The 24,373-nt window shown below is 49.0% G+C and overlaps 1 protein-coding gene across 5 annotated transcripts in view; it reads right to left on the reverse strand.

Annotated features, from left to right (window-relative positions):
• The window catches only part of CFAP61 (cilia and flagella associated protein 61), a 2,132,686-nt gene that overhangs the window by 667,790 nt on the left and 1,440,523 nt on the right, over positions 1-24,373 (reverse strand). For all 5 annotated transcript variants that reach the window (XM_078649333.1, XM_078649336.1, XM_078649335.1 and 2 more), the window contains one exon: positions 22,522-22,814. In XM_078649333.1, coding sequence (XP_078505459.1) covers positions 22,522-22,814 — 293 coding nt within the window. The remainder of the gene's footprint in view (positions 1-22,521; positions 22,815-24,373) is intronic.

The following is a 24,373-nucleotide window of genomic DNA, read 5'->3' on the forward strand; positions in this document are numbered from 1 at the left end:
CCTCCGACTACACCCTCTAACTCCACCATCCAACTCCACCCTCCAACTCAACACCCCAAACCCACACTCCAACTCCTTCCTCCAACTACAAATTTACCCTCCAAAAACACCATCCAACTCCACCCTCCAACTCCAACATCCAAATACACCCTACAAATCCACCCTCCAACTACAACTCCAGCCTCAAATCCACCCTCCAAATCCACCCTCCAAATCCACCCGCAAACTACAACTACAGACTCCAACCCCACACTCAAAATCCAACTCCACCCTCCAACTCCACCCTCCAACTACACCATCCAAATCAAAATCCTACATCCAAATCCACCCTCCAACTACACCCTCCAACTCCAAACTCCAAATCAAACTCCACCTTCCAAATCATCCCTCCAACTCCACCCTCTAACTCCACCCTCCAACACAACCCCTCAACGCCACAGCGCCACTCAATGCCACAGCGTCACTAAATGCCACAGTGTCACTAAATGCCACAGCACCACTCAATGCCACAGCACCACTCAATGCCACAGCACCACTCAGCGCACAGCATCCCTCAACGCCACAGCATCCCACAACACCACAGCATTACTCAATGCCACAGCATCACTCAACGCCACAGCATCACTCAACGCCACAGCATCACTCAGCACCACTCAACGCTATAGCACCACTGAATGCCACAGCATCACTGAGCACCACTGAATGCCACAGCATCACGAAGCACCACTGAATGCCACAGCATCACTCAGCACCACTGAAGGCCAAAGCATCACTCAGCATCACTGAAGGCCACAGCATCACTCAGCACCACTGAAGGCCACAGCATCACTCAGCACCACTGAAGGCCACAGCATCACTCAGCACCACTGAAGGCCACAGCCTCACTCTGTGCAACCATTCAACAACAACTGGTTCTAATATGTTCTCTCAATGTTTCATGATTTATTACAAATGTCACAAAAAGATGTTAATATTTCACTTCTGTTCTTGGATTTTCATCACAATAAAATACACTGAACATAATCTTCCCAAAAGTTATTTACAAAAGTTTAAGCTATTGCCATTATAAATTACAATAACTTTTATTTAAGTATTAATTAAAAAAAATAAAATCCATTGTTATTTGTAATATTAATACATCCAAGTCATGTAAATACAACACATATTGCATTACAAATGCTATAGGTGTCACGTTTGCGAAAGTTAAAACTATTGGCATTGTAAATGACAAAGCTATTAATTTTGCTATTTTCAAAACCAATACATAAATAAAAAATTTGTCATTTACAATACCAATAACTCAAACTTTCCTAATGCGAGACCTATTGCATTGCAAATGCTTGTTTTAAATAGGACATAATATAGGCTATATTGGCTCAGGGCCAATATAGCCTGTAGCATTATTTCAATACTGCTTGATTAGGGGAGGAGCTACGCGCGGATCCAAGATGGGCGCGTGAGCAGAGGGCTCCCGAGACCCCTTCCGCCACCCACATCTATCCTGGCATTAATCCTGAATTGGTTGACGGGTATTTCATGCTGATGCCCTGCTGATATTGAAAGCTTTTCTCGGAATTTGATTTGGCCGCCGGGAACTGGACTTGCTGCACCCTGTAATTTGAGGCCTACGGTGACGAGAGTCCGGGGGTTTTAGTTCCCGAGGTGCCCAGGTGGTAATCGAACAACAACGGCTGGAGGGACGCCTCCGTTGCCCCTGTGGCACTTTCGGTTTCGATTTCGGTCATCATTGGTGTCGACTCATCGCTGTTTGATACTGCTGTCCTGGCTTGGTTGCCTTCTCTCCTCTGGCTGTCGTTCCTCGACTTCTCGATTTACTGCGCTTGCCACAGAGTGATTCATTCTTCCCAGATCTTGGAGGACCCTTCGGAGCTCGTCGATCACCATGGCAGGCAAGCCGGACGCTGAGAGGCGCAACACCAGAGGCCCGAATCGAGGGGGAGCCGCTCAGACCCAGACTATTGAACGCTTTACTCGCCCGAAGGGTTCCCCGGGTGGTCCGAGCAAGGCCCTCGTAGACGCTGGCGACGGTCCTCCTGCGAATGAGGAGCCGACTTTGACGGATGTCATGGGCGCTATTGCCAATATCCAGACTTCGATGGGTCAGCAATACGAAACGCTAGCCACTAAATTGGATACGGTTGCGATTGAGGTCAACCTTATCAGGACAGACCTGGGGAAAACCAACGAACGGGTCAAATCTCTGGACGTAAAGACAGCAAGCTTGATTACAGATGTGTCGGGTCTTCAGACCGAGGTCCGCGATCTTCGCGTGGCCAGAGACTCGTTTGCCCGTCGGCTGGATGATTTTGAGAGCCGAGCCAGACGCAATAATGTTCGCATTATAGGTGTTCCGGAGAATTCTACGGATGTGCCAACGGACCTTTTGGTAGAGGACCTTATCCAAAACTATTTGACCCCGAAGGGCCTTAGTAAACTTTTTGCGGTGGAGCGTGCTCATAGGATTCCAGGTGGGAAGCCCAAGCTCGGGGCCGCTCCGAGGCCTATCATAGCCAGGATTTTTAACTTCCGTGACAGAGACGCTATCCTGCAGGCCTCCCGTACTAATGGTCCTACCAAGTTTGAAAATGTGTCGGTCAGTTTCTATCCGGATTTCACTCAGGAGGTGCAGAAGCAGCGTATGGCCTTTACGGGGGTGAAGTGACGCCTCAGAGATATGGAACTGAAGTATGCCATGCTTTTTCCGGCTCGCCTGAGGATTGTGTATAATGAACGTACATTTTTCTTTGATCGTCCTGAAGTAGCTAGTGACTGGCTAGACTTGCCGATGCAACACACCAATTCGGAGAGTTCGAGAGGTGCCGAAAGCGGCCTGGAAGAACAGGATCAGTGAGTCGGTACCGATGAGCCATTATTGGACGCTTTGCAGCGGCTCTATGATAGTTCTGTTTTATACGTTGTTAATACCCAGGGGTGGGGGGATTCGGGACTCTTCCTCCTCAGGGGACATTTTTCTATCTCTTCTTGTAGGTTAGTTTAATGGGGCGACAGGCACACTGCAAGTTGGGGTGGCTTTCTGGTCTACCGCAGGGGTGCAGGGTGGGGGGTTGTGTGTTGAGGGCTCTTTGGGGGGAGGTAGGGGGGTCTTTTCTTGTTTGTTTGTTTCGAGGCTCTGATTTGGTTGCTCTTTTATCCTTTGTGCCTGCTTTGTGGCGGGGGGACTGTTGGTTTCTGTTTTGGATGGCGGGTAGGGGGCTGCGGGTGCTGAGCTAGAATGTTAATGGTCTCGGAGATAGAATAAAACGGGGGATAGTTTCACAGTATTTAAAGCGACACTCCCCTGATGTTGTTCTACTACAAGAAATGCATCTGGTAGGCAATACGTGCCGTGCACTGAATAGAAGAGGCTACCGCTTGGTGGCCCACTCTGGATTTACCACTGGATCGAGGGGGGTGGGTATCTTGGTTAGGAATTCCCTCCCCCTCGAGGTAGATGACGAGGTATTGGATGATAGGGGCCGTTATGCTGCTGTCGTGGGTCGCTGGGAGGGGAAGACGATCTCCATTTTGTCTGTGTATGTTCCCCCTGGTCTACAGTCCACCACATTCTCAGATTTGGGGGGGGTGGTCCTGGGACTGCCCGATGGTTTGCTGGTGGTGGGTGGGGATTTTAATTCGGTTGTCAGTGGAGAGGAGGATCGCAGCCCACGTAGAACCCTCCCCAAGTCGCAGCTATGGTTGGGAAATTTCATGGATACCCTGGGATTAGCGGACTGTTGGAGGCAACTACACCCTGGGCAGCTCCAGTATACTTTTCATTCGGGGGCCCACGGTAGTCTCTCGCGACTTGATTATATCCTTGTACCAGCAGCGCAGATGGTATCCGTGAGAGAAATTAGACAACTGGCAAGAGGGATCTCGGATCACTCCCCACTGTGGCTTAATACTGATGTGCGGCTGGAGTCCGGGGGTCGTGTCGCCCCTATTAATCCGTGGCATCTCCGTAACCCCAACATTAGTAAGGAAGTGGTTAAGTGTATGGAACATTACTTTGTTGAGAATGAGGGGTCAGTATCCTCTCCTGTTATTTTGTGGGAGGCGTACAAGACTGTGATCCGAGGTCAGACTCTTTCTCTGATTGCCAGCGACAGGAGGCGCAGAACTGTAGAGGTGGTACGACTTGAAACTGATATTTCTGCATTGGAGGAACGTATGGAATCTGTGTTTACGCCTGATAACTTGCATTCCTTGGCGCTTAACCCCTTCGACGCTCATGACGAGCTCAGCTCGTCATGGAGTTTCCATTGATTTCAATGGAAATTACATGGGAGAATATCAGGTACCTTAGCATCCAAGTGGTTAAACAGTTCGAATACAGAGCTCTGGTGACCGATGCGGCTAAGGCAATGCATCGTGAACAGCAGGGACGCCTGTATGATGTGGGTGACAAGGCTGGGAAATTGCTGGCTTGGCTTGATAGACGGGATAGGGTGAATCGTGTGGTGCCTGTTATTGAGCGAATGGATGGTGTGCATGTTGTGGACCCGATCGAGATAGTTGAGGTCTTTGCCCAGCACTTTCGGAAGGTGTATTCGTCTGTCTCGGATAAACCTGAGGAGGACTCGCACCTGTTGCTCCGTGATATTACATTGACTAGTCTGTCAGACTCGGATAGGGAGCTTATGGAGGCGGATTTTTCTACCGATGAAGTAGCGCTCGCTATCCGTGCACTTCGCCCGGGTAAGGCTTCGGGCCCGAACGGTTTGCCAGTTGAGCTGTACAAGTTGTGTCCCGACAAAATGGCGCCGTACCTTCGTCGGTCGTTTTTGGCGTCACGAGATCTCGGGCTTCTTCCCCGAGATCAGAGACTGGCGTCCATTGTGGTCATCCACAAGGACGGTAAGCCTCGGGAACACTGTTCATCATATCGGCCGATCTCGCTTCTGAACGTAGAACCCAAGGTTCTTGCTAAAATTCTTGCGAGCCGCATGATCACGGTGATCGGCGATTTGGTGCACCCTGATCAGTCCGGATTCATCCCCCACCGTAATACGGCACTCAATCTTCGACGCCTCCATGGTGTCCTGGCGAGGGCGGGGTTTCTTACTGACCCGGCCATCTTGGTTTCCCTTGACGCCTCGATGGCCTTCGATACGGTGGAATGGTCATATTTGTGGGCTGCCCTCACCAAATTTGGCTTTGGTCCCAAGTTTATCGGGTGGGTTCAACTTTTATACGAACAACCGCTCGCTCAGGTGGTGGTTAATGGACGGGCCTCGGCTCCTTTTGTCCTTGGGCGTGGCACGAGACAGGGCTGCCCTTTGTCGCCTCTCCTTTTCGCGCTCGCTCTCGAACCCCTTGCTGCGTGGCTCCGTTGGGAGCCCTCGCTCAAGGGCATACGGTGGTCCCCTGCCTTCGAGGACGGCGTGTCGCTCTAAGCCGATGACATATTGTTGTACCTTACTTCTCCCCGTAAGTCGTTGGGAGTCCTGTTTGATGTCTTGAGCTCTTTCGGAAAGAATTCTGGTCTGATTATCAACTGGACTAAATCCTGTATTTACCCACTCACGGGTGGCCAATCTTCTTTGCCTCGCTTCTGCCCTATACCTATCTCCATTGTTGGTTTCAAGTATTTGGGGATCTACGTTTCTTTGGACCCCAAAGTCCGATTTGAGCGGAATCTACAGCCCCCCTTGGCCCGACTTCGATCGGATGTAGCGGCGTGGTGTAAATTGCCTCTTTCCCCTTTGGGGAGGGCGGCCTTATTTAAACTGATGTCTCTTCCACGATTCTTGTACGCCGTTCAGAACACGCTGGATCTGGTTCCAGCTGATTATTTCCGTGAGATCGAGGGCCTCCAGAGGAAATTGGTTTGGGACGGACGGCCACGCATAGCGCTGGCGAAATTGACTCTGCCTTGGTATGACGGTGGTATAGCTTTGCCGGATGTCAGGCGCTATTATTGGGCGTCCCAGTTGAGTGCTATCAACCACGCCATGTATGGACCTGTTCCTAATCCCGCTTATGATATGGACAGGTGGCAGCTGCCGGGGGGCGATTATAATAGAGCGCTTTACTCCAAGATTGACAGGAGATGTTTGGCGGGCCCCACTGCGGTAGCCATACGTGTATGGGATAGCGCAACATCGGCCACAGGCTGGTCTGATAGACTCACTAGGGCGACTCCTTTATATGCAGCTGAGAGGCTGGGCGGTCTGTGGTCTTCAAAGGGATTTGATCGGTGGGACCTTATCGGTATCAGCAAAGTGGGTGATCTTTGGGCCACCGATAGGGTCAAAACTTTTGACGAGTTAAAGCGGGAATATACGCTGAATGATAGCGAATATTTCCGATACCTTCAGATCCGTCATGCGCTCACCTCGGTCTTCCCCACTGGTACCTTGATTCCCGAGTCTTCTCCTTTGGAGGATAGAGTGCTGGATGGACATGTTCCTGATAGTACTATTTCCCTCATATACAAAAAACGTATTAATACCCGTTCAGATCTCCTACTACAGCTGCGTGAGGCGTGGACGGGTGACGGGCTGGAGTTGGACGATGAGGACTGGCAGGCTGCAGTGTCCTCCCCTAAGGAAGTCGATATTCCGGCGCGTCTCCGACTGGTGCAGCTAAAGATTCTTCATCGTGTCTATGTTACAGGTACACGGTTGATACATATGGGTTACTCGGTGGATGGGTTATGTCGGCGTGGATGTGGTTTGCTTGCTACTTTCCTTCATATTATATGGGAATGCCCGGAGGTGGTGGCCTTCTGGAATCGTGTGCATGCGGCGATGCGGGAGGTGACGGGCGTCGGGCTCTTTCCTGAGGCCCGACGCTGTCTGCTGAATATTTGGGAACCGAATGACTGCACCGTTGCTCAGACTCAATGGGTCACACTGGGCAGTATGATTGCAAAAAGAGACATCGCTCAACTTTGGGGGTCACATAGGGCGCCACTGATCTCGACCTGGGAGGAGAACATGGACTGGTGCATGTTTCGTGAAAAAATTGTATACGTCTCCCGGGGTAGACCCAGGAAGTGGGTTAGGATTTGGGGTCAGTGGAACGCTTATCGTGGAGAGATTTGTGACCCTCCCATTGCAGAACCCCTTGACATTACAGGATCTCCTTGACTTTACGTTCCAGTATTTTGACTTTCTGTTCTCTGTGCAGTGTTGCTCGCTCCTGATCCCCGCCACCCCTCTCCATGTTTTCTGATGCTTGCTCTTCGTTGTCTACCCCATACCGCACGTAGCAGACCCCATACTGATACTCTTGCCTCGACTTTTTTCTTGTGGGTTTTCTTTTTGTTGTCTGTGTGTATTAAAACATGAAAACCTTTTATTTATCCTCATCTGACAGGTGCTCCTAACCACATCCTGCTTCTAAGCTGCCGGACCCTTGGGTTGTCGGTTGATGAACTATGTACTGTTTTAAATTTTGCTGATTTCATTACTGACCGGCCGTGTTGGTTGTAGGTCTGTATCTGTTTTCCTTTTGTACAATCAAGGTTTTTTAAAAAAAAAAAAAATACTGCTTGATTATGATACCGTGGGACTCCTATCTCGACGACAAGGAATGATTCAGGCATGTGAATCTATGAAAGATACCCCAATACTGGATAAACTACAATCCAAATGAAACTGTATCTTTGTATCTTACGTATGGAACAATGATCAGATCTAATACAACTGCCAATACTGGGTTAAAATTATAAAAAGAAAAGAAAAACTGCAAACACCCAAAACGAAAAGTAAAAATTTTCAGTGTTCAAATCTTTGCTGTTGAAAAGCTTGTAATACCAGGGCAGTTTACCTACAGTGAATGTAAACTGAGTGAAGAAACAATATGGAATATAGGAAATGCACAGAACACAGGATAAATGTGGGACATGCAAGGAAAAAGGATAAGGGTGTGGGGAAGATAAGAGAGTCAGATAGGTACAGAGAAGAGGCAAAGGTGGAAAGAAAGGGTAAAGAGTCATGGGAGAATGGTGGCAGAAGGAGGAATGGAAAATTTGGAAGATTTAATATATATAAAATGAAAATCCCCCACTCAGGTGGCTGTTGAAAATGTGTTTGAGAACACTCTAGTGTTGTAATTCTGGGTTTCACAGACGTCTGTGCATGTACTGCAGAAGAGTAACTGGGGTTATTTCATATAAGTAGGTTTACAAATAACCATTAAAATATTTTTGTTACTTAAAGTTAATGCCAGAATTGACTTGATTAGCTCTATATGCTCCAAAATACATAATTTGAAAGGCCAACACTTTTTTTGACCTAGGGAAAGATAATTACGTAGGTTACTGTGGAATATTGTGGAACCTAAAGTGATAAATACAATATCCAGATATGCGTATCCAGTGGTTTGGTCATACAGATATCTGAAAATATTATTGGGCATTTGAGTTAATGGCGGAAGCTGAATTGACGGATCTGCATTTTAATACTCGAATGAGAATGCTGCAGGAAAGGGGGAGGATCTTCTAAACATACACTCATAATCAGAGCAATGCCAGCATTACACTTTGAAACCACCACAATTAAGATTAAATCATATAGTTAGGCGGAGGCAGCGATGTGGTAGAGTAATACGGACAGTGGAAATCCTATGTGGAATGGTCAACAATTAATAAACTTGCAGCCATAGGGGACTTGGGAGCCGGATCAAGAATGCTATTTTCAAACTGGGCACTATTATGGGATTGAAGTACATAACGTTTTCAAGGACATTCGGGGTGGGGTTTGTTAGGGCCGGAAAAAAGACTAGAAAAAATTTGTGCATCTAAGCCACACACTCAGATTATATGGAACCAGAAAGGGGATGATTTCTGGCAATGCTCTGCAGGAATATCACATCCTGATCAGCAAAACTGAAGAAAATCAACCTCCAAGTTCTTTCACGATTGGCAGTGAACTTGCAGGAAATCTTAAAAAAGAAGTGGAACGAAGATGTAGGAGCCAGATGTACAACCATTCCAAATTGCTACTCTCAATTTGCACTCAATTGCGAGTCGCAAATTGCGAGTCGCAATTTGGAATGTACAACAGTGTCAGAGACACCTATTGCGATTCCCAATGGGGGTCGCAAAATGTGAGGCTCATGATATATTAATGAGCCACTCACAATTTGCTACCCCCATTGGGAATGGCTGGCCCTCCCAGGGATGGTGGCCTGCTGGGCTCATCAGACCTCCATGCATGGGACTGCTTGTCAATAAAGCAGTTTTTATTTTTTTAAATACAGCCCGTTTTCCTTAAAGTAATACAGGATGCATTTTTTTTTTTTAAATGAAGCGTTTTAGTTTCATTTTTTAAGGGCAGGTAGTGGTCCCTGGGACCACTGCCTGTCCTTAAAAAATATTTTCAGGGGGCGTGGCCAAGATGGCGTCGGAGTAGGACGCTTTTCCTTGTCTCTCCGGCGCCGATCCAGCAAAGCTGCTAACAGCGCGGCACCTGGTGCCCAGCTCGGCCCCTACTCGGTGGCGGAGGTCGCCGGTACGCTGCGGTGGAGCGCGGTGCCGTCGGCGGGGAGAAGGATCGCCCAGGGAGGCTGCGAGACAGGCGGAGCTCTGCGGCCTGCGGATCCCCGGTCTTGATTAGCGGAGGCCGGCCCGGCGTGACGCGGGGCCCACCGCGACGGAGGGGGTCCTTTCTGCGCCCCGCCCCGCCCTGGGTCATCTGGCATCGGACCGCCTGGGCTGCGGGCTGTCGGCGGAGGCAGCGTGGGGCGGCTGCGAGCTCCGGTGGAGCCTGAAGGTGCCGGCGAGTGGCGGCCTGGAGAGCAGAGAGGTCCCGGAGGCCTCGGCGGGGGGCGGCACCACTGAGCCCGCCGGGATCCAGAGGTGCATCTGTGGAGCGGCAGGGACCGGGCTCCGCGAGGGCCCCAGGAGGCCTAATCCTGGTGAGTGACCCCCCGCTCTGGACAGGGGAGGTGCGGAGGGAGCCCGGCCCGCAGAAGGGGCCCATCGAGGGACGTCTTGGGAGAGCTGCCGGCTCCTGGTGTGGCGGCGACTTCGTGACTGCCCCTGGGGTGGTGCTTGCCCTGGGCCCTTCTATGGTCTGGCACGGCGCCGCTAGTGCTGTGGGGGTGTACCCACGAGACGGAAAGAACTGATTTGCGAGAAGTGTGGGGACCCGGGAGCACAGGCCGGGAGGTGTGGTGGAGGCCCCGGGCGCTTCCCAGAGGCCGCATTTACCCGGTCAGGAGCTGCTGGACTCGACGCGTGGAGACGGGCGCCGACCATGTGGGGGTGTTAACGGTGGTCAGCAGTTCAAGCAAGGCGGAAGCGATCGAGGCTGGCGCGGCCTCCTACGCTGTTGCAGGACTTTACAGGCTGCGTTTGGGGCCCGTCTAGGTGGTATGTGACCCGAGGGGACTGCGGCTGCCCATTGCCTGTGACCGGACTCCCAGAGGAGGCTCCAGCCTTACGCTGCGAGCTGGTGCGGACTAGGGGTGCTGTTGGGGGTGCGTACCTGGAGGCCCGGAGGTGCTCTGGTTGAGGAGCGTGGCGCCGCCATTTTGCCTGGCTCAGCCGACTGTTTGAGTGCGTAGCGCTCGCTCATGGACTTTTGCTGTCTGGATTGCCTTCGTGCACCGCCTACCTAGGGCTTATCGTAGCTGCCTGGGGGCCTCCTGACTCCTGGGCTTTGCGCTCTCCTACCTCCTGGTATCTGGACGCCGGAGATTCGCCGGGAGCTTCTGGCCAGGAGCTGTGTGGTGGACACGGAGTGGGACTGCCCGCCGGGGCCAACTGCTGCATCTGCAGGCCCGGATCAGGGTACTGCTTGGTTCTGGTGGTGATTAGTGGAGCGTTTGCCCTGGTGCAAGGCGCCCGGCATTATGGCTAACCAGGCCCGCAAGGGACGCGTTCTGAAGGACGGTGCGGCTAGATCGTCGCAGCAGCCGGCGTCCCCCGGTTCAAGTGGGTCGCCTGGGATACCCGATGACGAGGCCCCGGCCACTAAGGCTTTTATGACCAAACTTTTTGCTTCCATCAAGGAGGACATCTCTGAGCTGCGGGCGCAGCTGGCCTCTGATCTCCGGGAAGTCCGGCGAGATGTTGATGGGATTGGAGAAAGGGTGGCGACTCTTGAGGACCATGATTTGAGCACGGCCAATGATGTCCACTTACTCCAGCAAGATGTCATTCGCCTCACTGAGCAGAACTTGGACCTACAGGCACACATGGAAGATCTTGAGAACCGCTCCCGGCGGAATAACATTTGCATTAAAGCGGTACCGTGGGATGGTGAGTCGGGTGACCTGCGAGGCTATGTGCAGGAGCTGTTGCTGCAGATCCTGGATGAGGATGAGGTGAAGACTATCCAGATGGATAGGGTCCATCGCGTTGGTTTGCCCAGGAGAGGGGGGGGGCCGCCCCCTGACATCCTTGTCTGTGTACATGACTTTCAATTGAAGGAGCGCATCCTCCGGAAGGCTAGGGCCATCGATTCGCTGCACTTTCGGGGCCATCATCCCCAGCTTTTCCAGGACCTTGCTGCGTCTACGCTTCAGAAGAGGAGGGATTTTCGGCCGGTGACTTCCTTTTTGCGGGAACGCAACATCGCCTACTCTTGGGGGCACCCGTTCAGGATCATCTTCAGGTGGCAGAATCGTCTGATGCAGATGCGCTCCCTTCGGGAGGCGAAGGAGCTCTTGGGTTTGGAGGAGGTTGCCCCGTCCCAGGGGTCGAATGCATCCCCATCTCGGAGGCGGCGTCGGTCTTCCTCGTGGCATAGAGTGGGGTCCTCTCCGGCGAGGGGGCGCCCGGACCGCGATGCCAGTCAGCAGGAGAGGGGGAGTGCAGTGGCGTCAGTGGCTTCAGCGACGGTGCCGGCGTCACAGGCCAGCTCTGGAGCGGCGTGACGGTGACTTGATTCTGCGGATCGGCGCTGGAGGGGCATGGACCCCCCCGGTCTGGGTGAATGGATGTACTTTCGGAGAAGACTCCCCAGACCGTGACCTTGGGAGGAACCGAGATGGTCTTCCTGACCAGTCCCCGAAGTGGTCGTAACTTCGTGACCTGTGGACCACTGGGACTGATGAGTATTTTCTTCATTGTTAATGTTTTGTTTACGCTTTCAATGTTTCCTTTTCCTTCGGCCTACAGGGGACTTCGGCTGATGTCTCCTCGCCAGCCCTGGGAGGACTTTTGTGGACTTTGGATGGGTTGTCTGGGGGTTTCCGGGGGGGGGAGGGTCTTGGGGGGGCTGTTTGGGGTGTTGGGGTTGGGGGTGTGGGGGGGTTCTGGTGGTGACGCGGGCTTGTTGTGGGTTGTGTCATGTGATGGTGAGAGGATGGATGGGAGGCGCTGTTGGTATGAGAGTTGCGGGGTGATTTTGCATGGGGCTCAAGGTTGGAATTGTGGGGAGGAGGGTTGGCGGGAGTATGCTTTTCATATGTGCTGTGACCAGGGTTCCTTCTGGCGGGGGTGGTGGGCATGTTCCAGAGTCATAGAGGATTCTAGTTTTGTGTCTCACGATGCCTGTTAGCTTAGGGACCTGGAATGTTAAGGGGCTGAACTCCCCGCAGAAAAGGCAAAAGGTATGGAAGTATATAACTGACCACCAATTGGATATAGTGGGACTTCAGGAGACTCACCTTGCTCGCAAAGATGAGCTGCGTCTTAAGCATAAGGCATATCCCCTAATATACAGATCCTCTGCGTCCACGAAGCATAAGGGGGTGGCCCTCCTCTTCCATACTTAGCTGCTTTTTCAACCTGTGGCGGTACGCACGGATAGGGAGGGCCGTTGGTTGATGGTGAAAGGGCTGGTGCAGGGGAGGCTTTGTACTTTTGTTGTGATGTATATTCCTAATACTGGCCAGAATAAGTTCTTACAAGACCTGTTGCATAAAGTGAGTGATTTTGTAGAAGGGCGGTTGTTCCTCATGGGGGACTGTAATTTGGTGTGGGACAGGGCGCTGGATTGTTCAGGCGCTCGCAGGGCGGATACTGGTGTGTTCTCTGAGCTGTCACGGCAAAAGATTGCGGAACTGGGGTTGGTTGATGGGTGGCGGTTTATGCATCCAACGTCCAGAGATTACACGTTTCTTTCTCATGTACACCACTCATATTCACGATTGGATCATATATTCCTCAGCCAGGCTCTTAGGGGAGATGTCCGTGACTCCACCATACTGCCCATCTCGGTCTCGGACCACAGCATGCTGGTGCTTACTCTGCGCTGGTCGTCGGCAGACACCGGGCAACGGAAATGGTATTTCCCAGCTTCGGTACTTCGGGACGAGGATTCTAACAAGGCGCTGCGGGTGGCCATTAGGGAGTTCTTTACCCTCAATCCGCCGTCCGATACCTCGGTATCCAACACATGGGATGCCTTTAAGGCGTCCGTCAGGGGCACGTGCTTGGGCCTTAATGCACAACTTAATAGGTTGCGCCGCAAGGATCGGGAGGCCCTGGAGACTGAGCTGGCATCTCTCGAGCGGGCGCATAAACTTAACCCCTCGAGGGTGACCCTCCGGCCTCTCACGGCGGTACGGGGGAAACTGAGGGCACATTACAATAACAGGGCGGAGTTCACACTACTGAGATTGGGCCGACAGTCCTACTCCTGTGGTAACAAGGTGGGGAGGCACCTGGCCCGACAGCTTCGCGACAGGCGGGAACGTGAGTACATTGGGGGGATCCGCGACTCTGTGGGTCAGTTGCAGCACCGGGACGAAACAAAGGCGGCCATTTTCGGACGATTTTACTCGGATCTATACGGGGGGGAAAGGCTGGGAGCAGCTGCCCAGAGGGAGTACCTGGGGCGTCTGCACCTTCCGCAGGTGTCCAGGGAATGGAACGAGCTTTTAGGGGCCCCGATTACCAGGGAGGAGGTGTTAGATGCTATTGCGAACTTGAAGCTTCACAAAGCACCTGGCCCAGACGGTTACACCGCTGTGTTTTATAAATCCTACGCTTCCGAGATCTGCGATTTCTTGGTAACCCTTTTTAATGACATGGCTTCCTCCGGTTCCTCTACTGGCTCCTTGGCGGAGGCGATGATTACGGTCTTGCCAAAGCCGGGGAAGGATCCAGCGCAATGCGCCTCCTTTCGCCCGATAGCGCTTCTTAATTTGGACGCCAAACTATACTCGGCGATCCTGGCACGTAGGCTACAAGACCTTATGCCGGCGCTAATCCATCCAGACCAGTCTGGCTTCATCAAGGGGCGCCAGACGCATGATAACACTCGTCGGGTGGTGCATCTGATAGAGAAGGCAGAAAGATTTCGTATTCCGGCAGTCCTAGTGGGCCTGGATGCCGAGAAGGCCTTCGATAGGGTGGACTGGGGATTTCTGTTCAATACCATGACTGCCTTTGGTTTCTCGGAGGCTTTCATCACTATGGTGAAGGCTAATTTCTGCTGCCCCCGGTCCCGGGTGACGGTGAATGGTCATATGTCAGCGTTCTTTACTCACGCTCGGGGCACTAGACAGGGTTGTCCTCTGTCCCCCCTGCTGTTCGCGCTGAGCATCGAGCCGCTGGCGGTAGCGGTGCGGGAGCACGTCGGGATCCGAGGTCTGCCGTTCGCGGGGGAACAGCACAAGATTTCGCTCTTTGCGGACGACGTCTTGTTCTCTATTACTGATCCGGAAATCTCGCTGCAGTGCATCCGGGAGGTCTTATTGGAGTTTGAGGCCGTGGCCGGTTTTAAGGTCAACTATGGCAAGTCCTACATCCTGAATCTTACCCTTTCGGAGGTCGAGAGGAATCGGGTACGGCCGCTGACTCCGCTGGCCTGGGCCACAGGTTCAATCGTCTACCTAGGGGTCCATCTGACTCCGACAGTGGGCGGGCTGTTCCAGGCCAATTTCCCATCTTTGTTGGCGAAGACCCGGACGGAACTGGACAGGTGGAAACCAAAATTTCTGTTGTGGCTGGGCAGAGTTCATGCCGTGAAAATGGTTCTCCTCCCTAAATTTTTATATTTGTTCCAGGCATTGCCTATCCCCATAGACAGCGATTTCTTTCGACGGCTCAAGACCCATGTATTGCGCTTCATTTGGCAAGGGGGTCAGGCACGGGTCTCCTATGCGGTTCTCCGTCGGCCGAGATCTGAGGGTGGAGTCGGGCTCCCTGACCTGCAGTTATATTACAAGGCGGCGCAACTGCGAGTGTTGGTGGAGTGGTCGCAACAAACCTCCGAGAAACATTGGCTCCATATGGACCGATGCGTTGCCGGCAGGTCGATCTGGGACTTAGCCTGGAAACCGAAGAAGGACCGCCCTCTCAACGCATATATAAGCACTCCTACGAGCACAGTGTTGAAGGTGTGGGACTCGCTAGCGGCGGATGACCGTTGGACCACGTTCCCTTCGCCATTTACGCCCTTGCATTACAACCCGGCTTTCCCTCCGGCGCTTCATGAAGGGCCGTTTGCGGTGTGGAGGGAGGGGGGGTGTCGGGCGTTGACCCATCTGTTCCACGGCCTGGACACCCTCACTTTCACTAATTGTATGAGAGATTATGGGGTCCCCCAGTCTGAACAATTCCGGCATGTTCAGCTGCTTCACTGGGCTACGTCACCTGGGGTGGTGGAAGCGGCTACGAGACCGCCGACACCGTTTGAAGCCTTTATATTACGCACGTCCGCCATGAAGGGGGCCATTTCCTTCATATACCAGTTGTTGCTCAAATCGACGGTAGCTCCTCGACCTCGTTATATGGGGCAATGGGAAGAAATGCTGGGGCGAGACATTTCGGATATGGAATGGTCGGCGCTTTGGCGGGACCTGACAACCTTTAATCATTCCTTGCACCTGAGGGAAGCCCACCTCAAGACGGTCATGCAATGGTATATGTGCCCGACTAGGCTTCACCGCATTTTCCCGGCGACCTCGGATAAGTGCTGGAGGGGCTGCGGACTTTTGGGAGACTTCCGCCACATCTGGTGGGACTGCCCGGTGATCCGTCCGTATTGGGAGGAAATCCTCTCACATATAAAGGAAGTGCTGACTTATCCCATTGATGAGTCTATGGCTTGTGTCCTGCTAGGGCTGCGTGACCCTGGCCTGGTTTATCAGACCAGGGCCGATAAGAAGATTTTGTGGCTATGCCTCGGCGCTGCGAAGCTCACGCTGGCTGCGGCCTGGAAAAAGAAGGATGCCCCGGCGGTGTCACTATGGCATGCACGACTTTGGAGGTTGCTCAGTTTGGAAAGAGTGGCGGACATCTTCCTTGGCCAGTATAGGAATTTCCGATATCAGTGGGGTCCCCTGGTTGACTTTCTCTCTAAGGGGTTACCCTCGGCGGTATGCCCGGCTTCATTGAGATCGATGCACCTCTTTCAAGTATAATATGGATGTGGAATGAGTGCTGAGTGAATGGCGTCACCACCAGGGGGGAGGGTGGGGGTGGGATGGGGCAGTTGGTTGTCATGGTTTATGGGCTGTGGAGGGTCCGCGGACTGATTATCTGCACCGCCTGTGTGGAACTTGGAGGATTGGGGCCCAATTTATTGCAGCTCTGGTTCTCCTGGACGGCCTGGCCTACTGATGGGCTTGTAAGCCGCTGGTACTGTGGCCTAGATACTATGTTGTCTCGCTCCTGGCCTGGATATGCTTGTAATATAGTCTGGGTCACTGCTGATATGTGCACAATGCTTTGCCCTGATCTGGAGTAATGTGCGGTTCCTCCGCAGCCCTATGTTTGTCTGTTTCTTCTTTTTTGCAAATCAAAAATAAAAATTTTACAAAAAAAAAAAAATATATATTTTCAGAGCCAGTCACAATGGGGAAGGGGTCCCCTTGGTACCCCTTCCCATTTGAGACTTCATTGCAACCCTCTTTCTAATAACGAGTCGCAAAACACTATTTTGCAAGTCGCTATTTTTGGCGACTCGCAAAATAGTGTTTGTACATGGCCATGTAGGTTTTTACATGCACAAACGGGTCGCACACCCATTTGCACATGCAAAAGCTAGTCGTACATCTGGCCCCAGGTGTCTTGGATGAAGATGACTGGAGAGATGGCTGAAGTTACCCCACACAAGTGGCAATCAAAGAGAAACTGAATTTGGTTTACTTCAAGATCTTTCACTAGGCGTATTTCATACATTGGAAAAAGCTGAAAATGTGTCAAACTGAAAGGGCAATGCCAAGGGATCTTTTTTCATACTGATCCAGGGTGTGGCACAAACTTCTGCAGCGAATGATCTGCGAATCCTAGGAATTTTGGAGCAATCTCTCCAGCAGTAAATATCTGGGTGGAAATTGTGGATCGACGGCTGACCTTGACATTGTGCAAAGAGCACTAATCATAAACTCATGCCCTCTACATAAAAGTGAAAATACAGAAGAACAGACATTGGCACAGCAATAGGTCTGACCTTTTTTTTTATTACTGACAATACACATACGGTGTCTCTAACACATTTGTTCACACCATAATATTTTTACACAAACATATGGGAATGTTAGGGTTGGTAGTAGCAGTGATGGTGGCAGTTGTGATAAATGCATTAGTAGTAGTCGTTGTGTTAATGGTTACGATGGAGGGGATAGTAGTGAGGATGATGGCAGCAGTGGTAATGGTGATAGTGGTGATGTTAGTGAAATGATGCTGGTAATAGTGGCGGTGCTCTGGAGGTGACAGTGGGGTTGATTTGGTGACACTGGTAGTGGTAATGTAGTAGTGAGTTGATATTGCTGCTGGTAGTGATAGAAGCAGTGATAGTTGTAGTGATGATAATGGTGACAGTAAAAGTGAAGGTGGTGGAGCAGCAATGGTGCTAGTAAGGGTGGTGCTAATAACGGTAATGATGGTAGTAACGGTTGTTGGGTGGAAATGGTGATGGTGGTGTAAGGATGATAGTGATCATAGTAAAGGTTGTGATAAAGGTGATTCTGTAACTAGTGGCAATGATGTCCCCTTTGGCAGAACACTTTGCATTAACGAAGTTAACCATACACTGAAATACGAGGGTTGGAAAAGGAGCCTGAAGGTGAAGTTAATCTGTGTAAAATGCTGCATTGTTAGAGCACTGCATCACTGATCTTCTGAATTCTGTTTCATATGAGATCTTTAAGAGGTTTCTAATTTATTTGACAACCCCATAATAATACCCATGGATGGGAATGCATTTTGTAACGTTTATTCTGCAGAACCTCGTTATTAGTGAACTGAGTTATCACTTGGAAATCTATTCAGAACAGGTGAATGAAAATAGCTTATTTAGGACCAGATGTACGAAGGTTTTTGTATGCGCAAACGGGTTTGCGAACCCGTTTGCACATGCAAAAACAGCATGGTGTATGTACAAACCCTAATTTGCGAGCTGTGATTTTTTGCGAGTCGCAAAATAGGGTTTTGCAACTCGCTATTAGGAAGGGGCGTTCCCTTCCTAATAGCATGCGCAACCCTATGTGCAGATGTTTTGTGTCTGCAATTGCGGGCGCAAAACACTCGCAAATTACCACCCTCTTCAAGAGGGTGGTACTGGGGTCGCAAAAGGGAAGGGGTCTTCGGGACCCCTTCCCCTTTGCAATCGCAGAGGAAAATATTTTTTAAGGGCAGGCAGTGGTCCCAGGGATTTGCGACCACTTTGGGAATCCCTAGCAGTGTGTGACACCCTGTTGTACATCCTAAAGAGTGCCTCACAAATTGCGAGTCGCAAAAGACTAGCAATTTACGAGGCGCTATTTTGGCCGTCGTACATCTGGCCCTTAAACTTTAAGTTAAGGAATGCTGGATCATATTGAGGCAGGATGTATTTCTTGATTAAAGTTAAAGCCCTGAAGAAGCAAAGTGTGAACTCAGCAAAACACATGTTGCCTGTTTTTGGAAAGCTGTTGGCTGTTTACAATGGAACTATATCTTCACGTAAAAAAAAACCTTGTAGTCATGGTGGATGTCAATTTTATTGATGATAACAAATCCATTGAAAAATTCATTGGCAAATTCAGTGCTACAATTGAAGTAATTTTGATGCAGAACTTTTGTAAATGTACACTTGACTCATTTTTGCAAAACAGTATTTAAGTGTGAAGCTTGATATATAAAAGTTTTTCAAACTCAATTGTCCTATCAGGGTAAATATCGACCGAAATCCCATAGTGAATTTTAATTTAGGCAGGCTTCCCACACAAAATTAAAACTGCCTATTTTAGCTATACCTAGTGAAGTTAGTTATTGAAAGCTTTGATATTAAAAGTATACTCACCAAAATATTGCATATCAGATACTTTTGAAAAAGGACCAGGATTCTCGTACCATCTTTAAGAAAGCTTAAGTGAGCATAAGTGAGCACAAGTCTTTACTTACTGAACAAAAGAAGTTGTAAATGTTATGTTGTTTTTATTTGTATAGTGCATTAATCACTCTAGAAGGTATCAGGTGCTTGCAGATGGGAAGGTTGTGTCCACCCGGGGGGTGGTTACTCGAAAAGTCAGGTCTTTCGCTTCTTGCGAAACCTGAGAAGTGATGACGAGGCTCTCATGTGCTGTGGCACATTGTTCCAGGCTTTGGGGGAAATGTGAGAGAAAGCGTGCCCTCTTAACACAAAAGAAAGAGGAGGAGGTAGGCCTCTGTACACCCTCCTACTAAAACACAACCAACACAAATAGGTACGGTAGCTGCAGGGAGAATACAGCAACCAGTTTTGCTACCCTGACCCAGATACACAAAAATCCAAGTTGGACATTCCAAAAATTCCTGTGTGAGTGAAAGGGGAAGGGAATATCATCCTTCTGGAAGAGAAAGCCTCACACACAAAACTGTGTCATGCTTCATCATCAGCAACCTCTCCCCACCCTGGTAGGGTAATACCACCATGGCGGACTCGACCTCCTGCTGGACTCGGGGCAGGAGAGAGTTCTTATATTTAAAAAAACTACTAGATAGGTGAGGGATCTAGATCAGTGAATTATAAATACCTTACAGTTCTCTGGCAAAATGTCTTTATTAGTGGGAACTGTAGGTAAGATTAAAAACAAATGGGACGGTTAGTGAAGGCAATGTCTCACACCGTCTTTAGTAGCAAGGCCAGCAAGTTTCTGCCCACATTAGAAGCCGAAACCAGTCTGGGGCATTCTTCAGGGCCAGGGATACCCAACTACCCCCTAAGGGCCACAATGCCTAAACTTTTTGTGAGGTGAAATGAAAAACAGAAACTTGAAGGAAAACAGAAAACAATGTACTCAGGTGAGTCCAACCTGAGTGAAAAACGAGCTTATTAGTCTGACGAATGACCAGGAGAGAATAAACACTTAATTTAAACAACTTCCATAATCGCAGATTTAACCCCTTAAGTGCTGCCGTTGTGCCGCACTGCTGCGAAATCGCGGCCGCGATAAACGGGTTAAAATACAATCAGTGGCATGGGCAAGCAGGTGACAATGGAAAACACGCCACTGCACTCATAATATGCGACAAATAACACACATGCAAACAAGAAAGCATGCCCTCTAGTTCTGTTGTTGCGCATGTGGGGTTCCTGCGCTAGTGAGGCTCCTCCGGATCGGGGGTGTCTGGTGGGGTGATGGAAGTGTATGTGGCTTTTGAGGTAGGCTGGGCCTATGTTGTGTGTAATGCTTTGTATCTGTGTGAGTAGTTTGGATTGAGTGTGTTTGTGTGTGGGGAGGCCTTGCAGTGCTTTGAGGTGTGGCGAGATGTGGGTATGGTGAGGAGGAGGACAAGTCTTGCTGTCGTGTTCTGGATTGTTTGGAGCCTGTTCAAGAGTCTGTTGGTGCTCCTTGCATAGTTTGTGTTGCTGTAGTCAATGTTGCTGGTAATCAGGGCCTGTGTTACTGTTTTCCTGGTATTTTCCGGGATCCACTGAAAGATTTTTCATGGCATCCTCATGATGTGGAAGCAGTTAAAGGTCACAGGGTGTATTTGAGCTGACATGTTAAGTTTGCCATCAAGGATGATTCCTAGGTTCTTGGTGCGAGCGGTGGGGTCTGGTGTAGAGCCGCTGTGAAGTCCCATGCTGAAATCTTCTTTCAGAAGATAACCACTCCAGTCTTGCTATGTTAAGCTTTGGCATCTGGTGAAGTTGCTTTTGGTTGCAGCGTCTTGTCCGACAAACAGTGTATCAGTGGTATGTCGTCTATGAAATAATGATGATGCTATGTGACCTGATGAGGTCAGCCAGTGGGTTCATGTAGATGTTGAATAGGGTCAGGCTGAAGGATAATCCTTGGGATACTCTACATATGAGGTGTTTGGCTTCTCACTTGTATGGTGGCAGCCTCACTCTTCTGATTCTTGCTGTAAGAAAGTAGCAGATCCATTTGAGGGCAGGTCCCTGGATCTCACTTCATGAAGTCTTCTTTCGGTGCTGCGGCTGGATATGAAGTCTGATTGTGTCCAGCAACATGTAATCATCACAACAAATTAAAACATGTGAACATCTAAGGAGCATTATTCAATAACACTGGGCCTTAATGACAGTCCAAAGCATTAAAACTGATTTCTGTTCCTAAACTAAAAATTCATAAATCAGCAATGAAAACATTGCTATGCCAGCATGTAAAACATTAAAGAACACAAAGTGGTTCTCTATAACAAGATACCTGTCAAGTTACAGCTGCAGTCTAACAGAACGTCTAGTTGAGGCACCTTCACCAAAAATTAATGGGAATACAAATGGGACAATGTAACCATCCACCAAATGCTACAGCCTCGATATACACCCATTGAAGCCATGACAAACCATGAAAAAACACATGAAAGACAATGGCTAAGGGGAGTGACCTATGTCCCACATTCTCGGTTCTTCTTAGTGCACTTTTTTTTAAAGAATTGATGACATGACGCCTTTCAGAATGGTAAAAGTTTACAAAAACTGACACCAGAAATGAGAATGCAAAAAATACAGTGCAATTTATAACCAAATATAGGAAGTCAGCTTTGAGATTCTGATGGTGGTGATACGTCAGAAAGGAAGGAAGTGTCTTCTAGTCAGGGTTCGGCTGACAGACTGTATATTTTTTAGGTCTAATGTCGTGGCACGGTTGTTAGCAAGACCTACTGTTACTATTTCTGTGAAATATACACAGAGTGGAACTTTGGCTCCTCCCAGCAGTATTTCACTCTCACCTCATGCTATTGACATATCCTTCCTCCTACTACAAATGCATCCAATGGAATGTATGAGGAACTATTTTATATCTGAAAAAAACACTCAAATCAAACTGTCTGTCACATTCAGTTCTTCACCTCCTATCTCTATTCTATAAAAAGCAATATCTTTTTGCACGCTCCTCTCTTACTGGCAAAGCCAATAGTGGTTGCTTTAATTTAGCAAGTTTCAAGTTCCAAGTTTATTTTAATTTGATATAGACCTCGACTGAGGTCAACAAATATACAACACAATTTTAAAACATTTAACATAGAACTCATATCATCACTTCAAACATTAAAAACAGATCTACTGGCTTTCTAATGATTGTTCTGTGATTTAGTTTCGCATTAAAAGGAGTAAGATTTATAAGGTGGCCGTGGGTGAGAAGAACAGAGTAAATGTAATAAAACCAACGAATGGCATATACTTCGATTTCAAGGAAAAGACCAGCAGCACTTACATCACACTGTAACTTAAACGGCTTGGTGTCAGTGGTGAAAGACGCGCTTTTTATGGGGTCGGGGTCGTCTCCGTCATTCCAGCTCGCGAGAACGCAGTTGGTGTGGGTCGTCACCCCGGCCTCTGAGAGGGCTGCCGCCACAGCCTGCTCCACTGCGTAGTTGTTAAAGCATGGAACGTTCGAGGACGTCGGAGGCTGCGCCAGGTGTATGCGCGGGCCCGCTATTCCCAGAGACAGGAGCGCCCCTGCCGTCGTGTAAATGTCAAGTGAGTTTCCGTAGACAATGGCATTGCCTGAAAAATTAAAAGAGGAAGCACATTTGTAAGACACACTGCAAATACCTTATTAGTATAATGCAAATGCTAATAATGCAGAGTTCTTTGATGTGACCTTATTTCTCTGAAGCTGCGAAGCGCGCAATGTTACCTAGCAACACTGACAAAGATCATTTTGTAAAGATGCTGCACAAAATATCACTCTTAAGTAGATAAACACTTAACACAATGACATTCGGTAATGGCCCCATCATGTAAAAAATGTAAAATTATTCCTAGTGAAATGCCGCCCTTTGCTTGCCTTTCTCTCTGCTGCAAGTCAGGTGTTAAAGAAACAAAAGCGGCGAAGAGACAAACAGCATCGTGTGCGACAGACATGGACGCGTAATTAGGTCAGGTGGCTTTGACAAGATGGCTCAGTGACATTTGCATGTCTTTCATTGTCTTGGGAGAATATATAGTTATCTTTTTACTGCCGTGCAGACAATCGTGTTAAACATAGCACAATGTGACATTAAGATGCAGTTTTATTTTTTGGGGGGGGGTTCTAAACGTTTGAGTTAACAGGCAACATGAGAGGAATATTCGTACTTACAAACACATACATCATGACAATTATACAAGCTGCATGTATAACATGCTTCCCAGAATGGCAACAGACCCTTCTTCATTCCACCAGCAATGAAAAGTGTGAGTGCGTTCTAGCTTCACACGTTACCTCACACGGCAATCCAATTTTTCAAACCTCCTCTCATACTCCACAGTCATACACAAGTATGTTAACGCAAAAAGGAACAGACCGTAGTTATATTCTCATTCCTGACACAGATTATTGGGACCATAACTACAAGGGTTCTGGTCACCCTCACAATTCGTTCAAACTGCCACAACCGTTCCGAGTTTTTTTTTATTTTTTAATTGATATTCTAATACCGTGCACACAAAAATAGTTGGGTGGAGAGACATTATAGACATATTCCTTGGTCCTATTTTCTGTGATCTCTACCTTTAAAACCTTACTAAATTGTACAAGTTTAGATTAACTAAATTCGCTGCTTCGTTAGCCTTAACTCCCAGAGCATTTACTATCAACATGTTCTTCTGTAATTGAAATGATATCTTAAGATATCGTTATCCACAAATGTATTGCATTGGAATATCGACTGTGAGTGAGTAAATCATCTGTAAGCACAACATTTAGCAAAACTGCATCTTGTTCCTAGAACTAGAAAAGGTACCAGAAAGACAAAAGGGGAACATTATTGAAAAGAAGGGCCACAAAGGTTCTAGTGGAATCTCTGTGACTGGTGATCTAGCAAAGAGCAAGAGGCAAATCTATGCATTCAGTACCGAAAAAAACAGGCCTCTAAGACGTGTGTACTAATAGGCGGATACACACTAAAAGAATTGCTAGGCCAATACGTCTCACCTTTGTGACCTATTGGCTTTCCAATGCTTATTTTACTGATGCCGGATGGCATTGACACAAAAAAGAGCAACCCAAAAGTATATAAGAGCTACTGGTCCACATAGTCTAAAAAAGCAGTGGGAATTGGGATTAAATAAATTAATAAAGA

This window comes from Lissotriton helveticus, chromosome 6 (genome assembly GCF_964261635.1).
Source record: "Lissotriton helveticus chromosome 6, aLisHel1.1, whole genome shotgun sequence".
Lineage (NCBI taxonomy): Eukaryota > Metazoa > Chordata > Amphibia > Caudata > Salamandridae > Lissotriton > Lissotriton helveticus.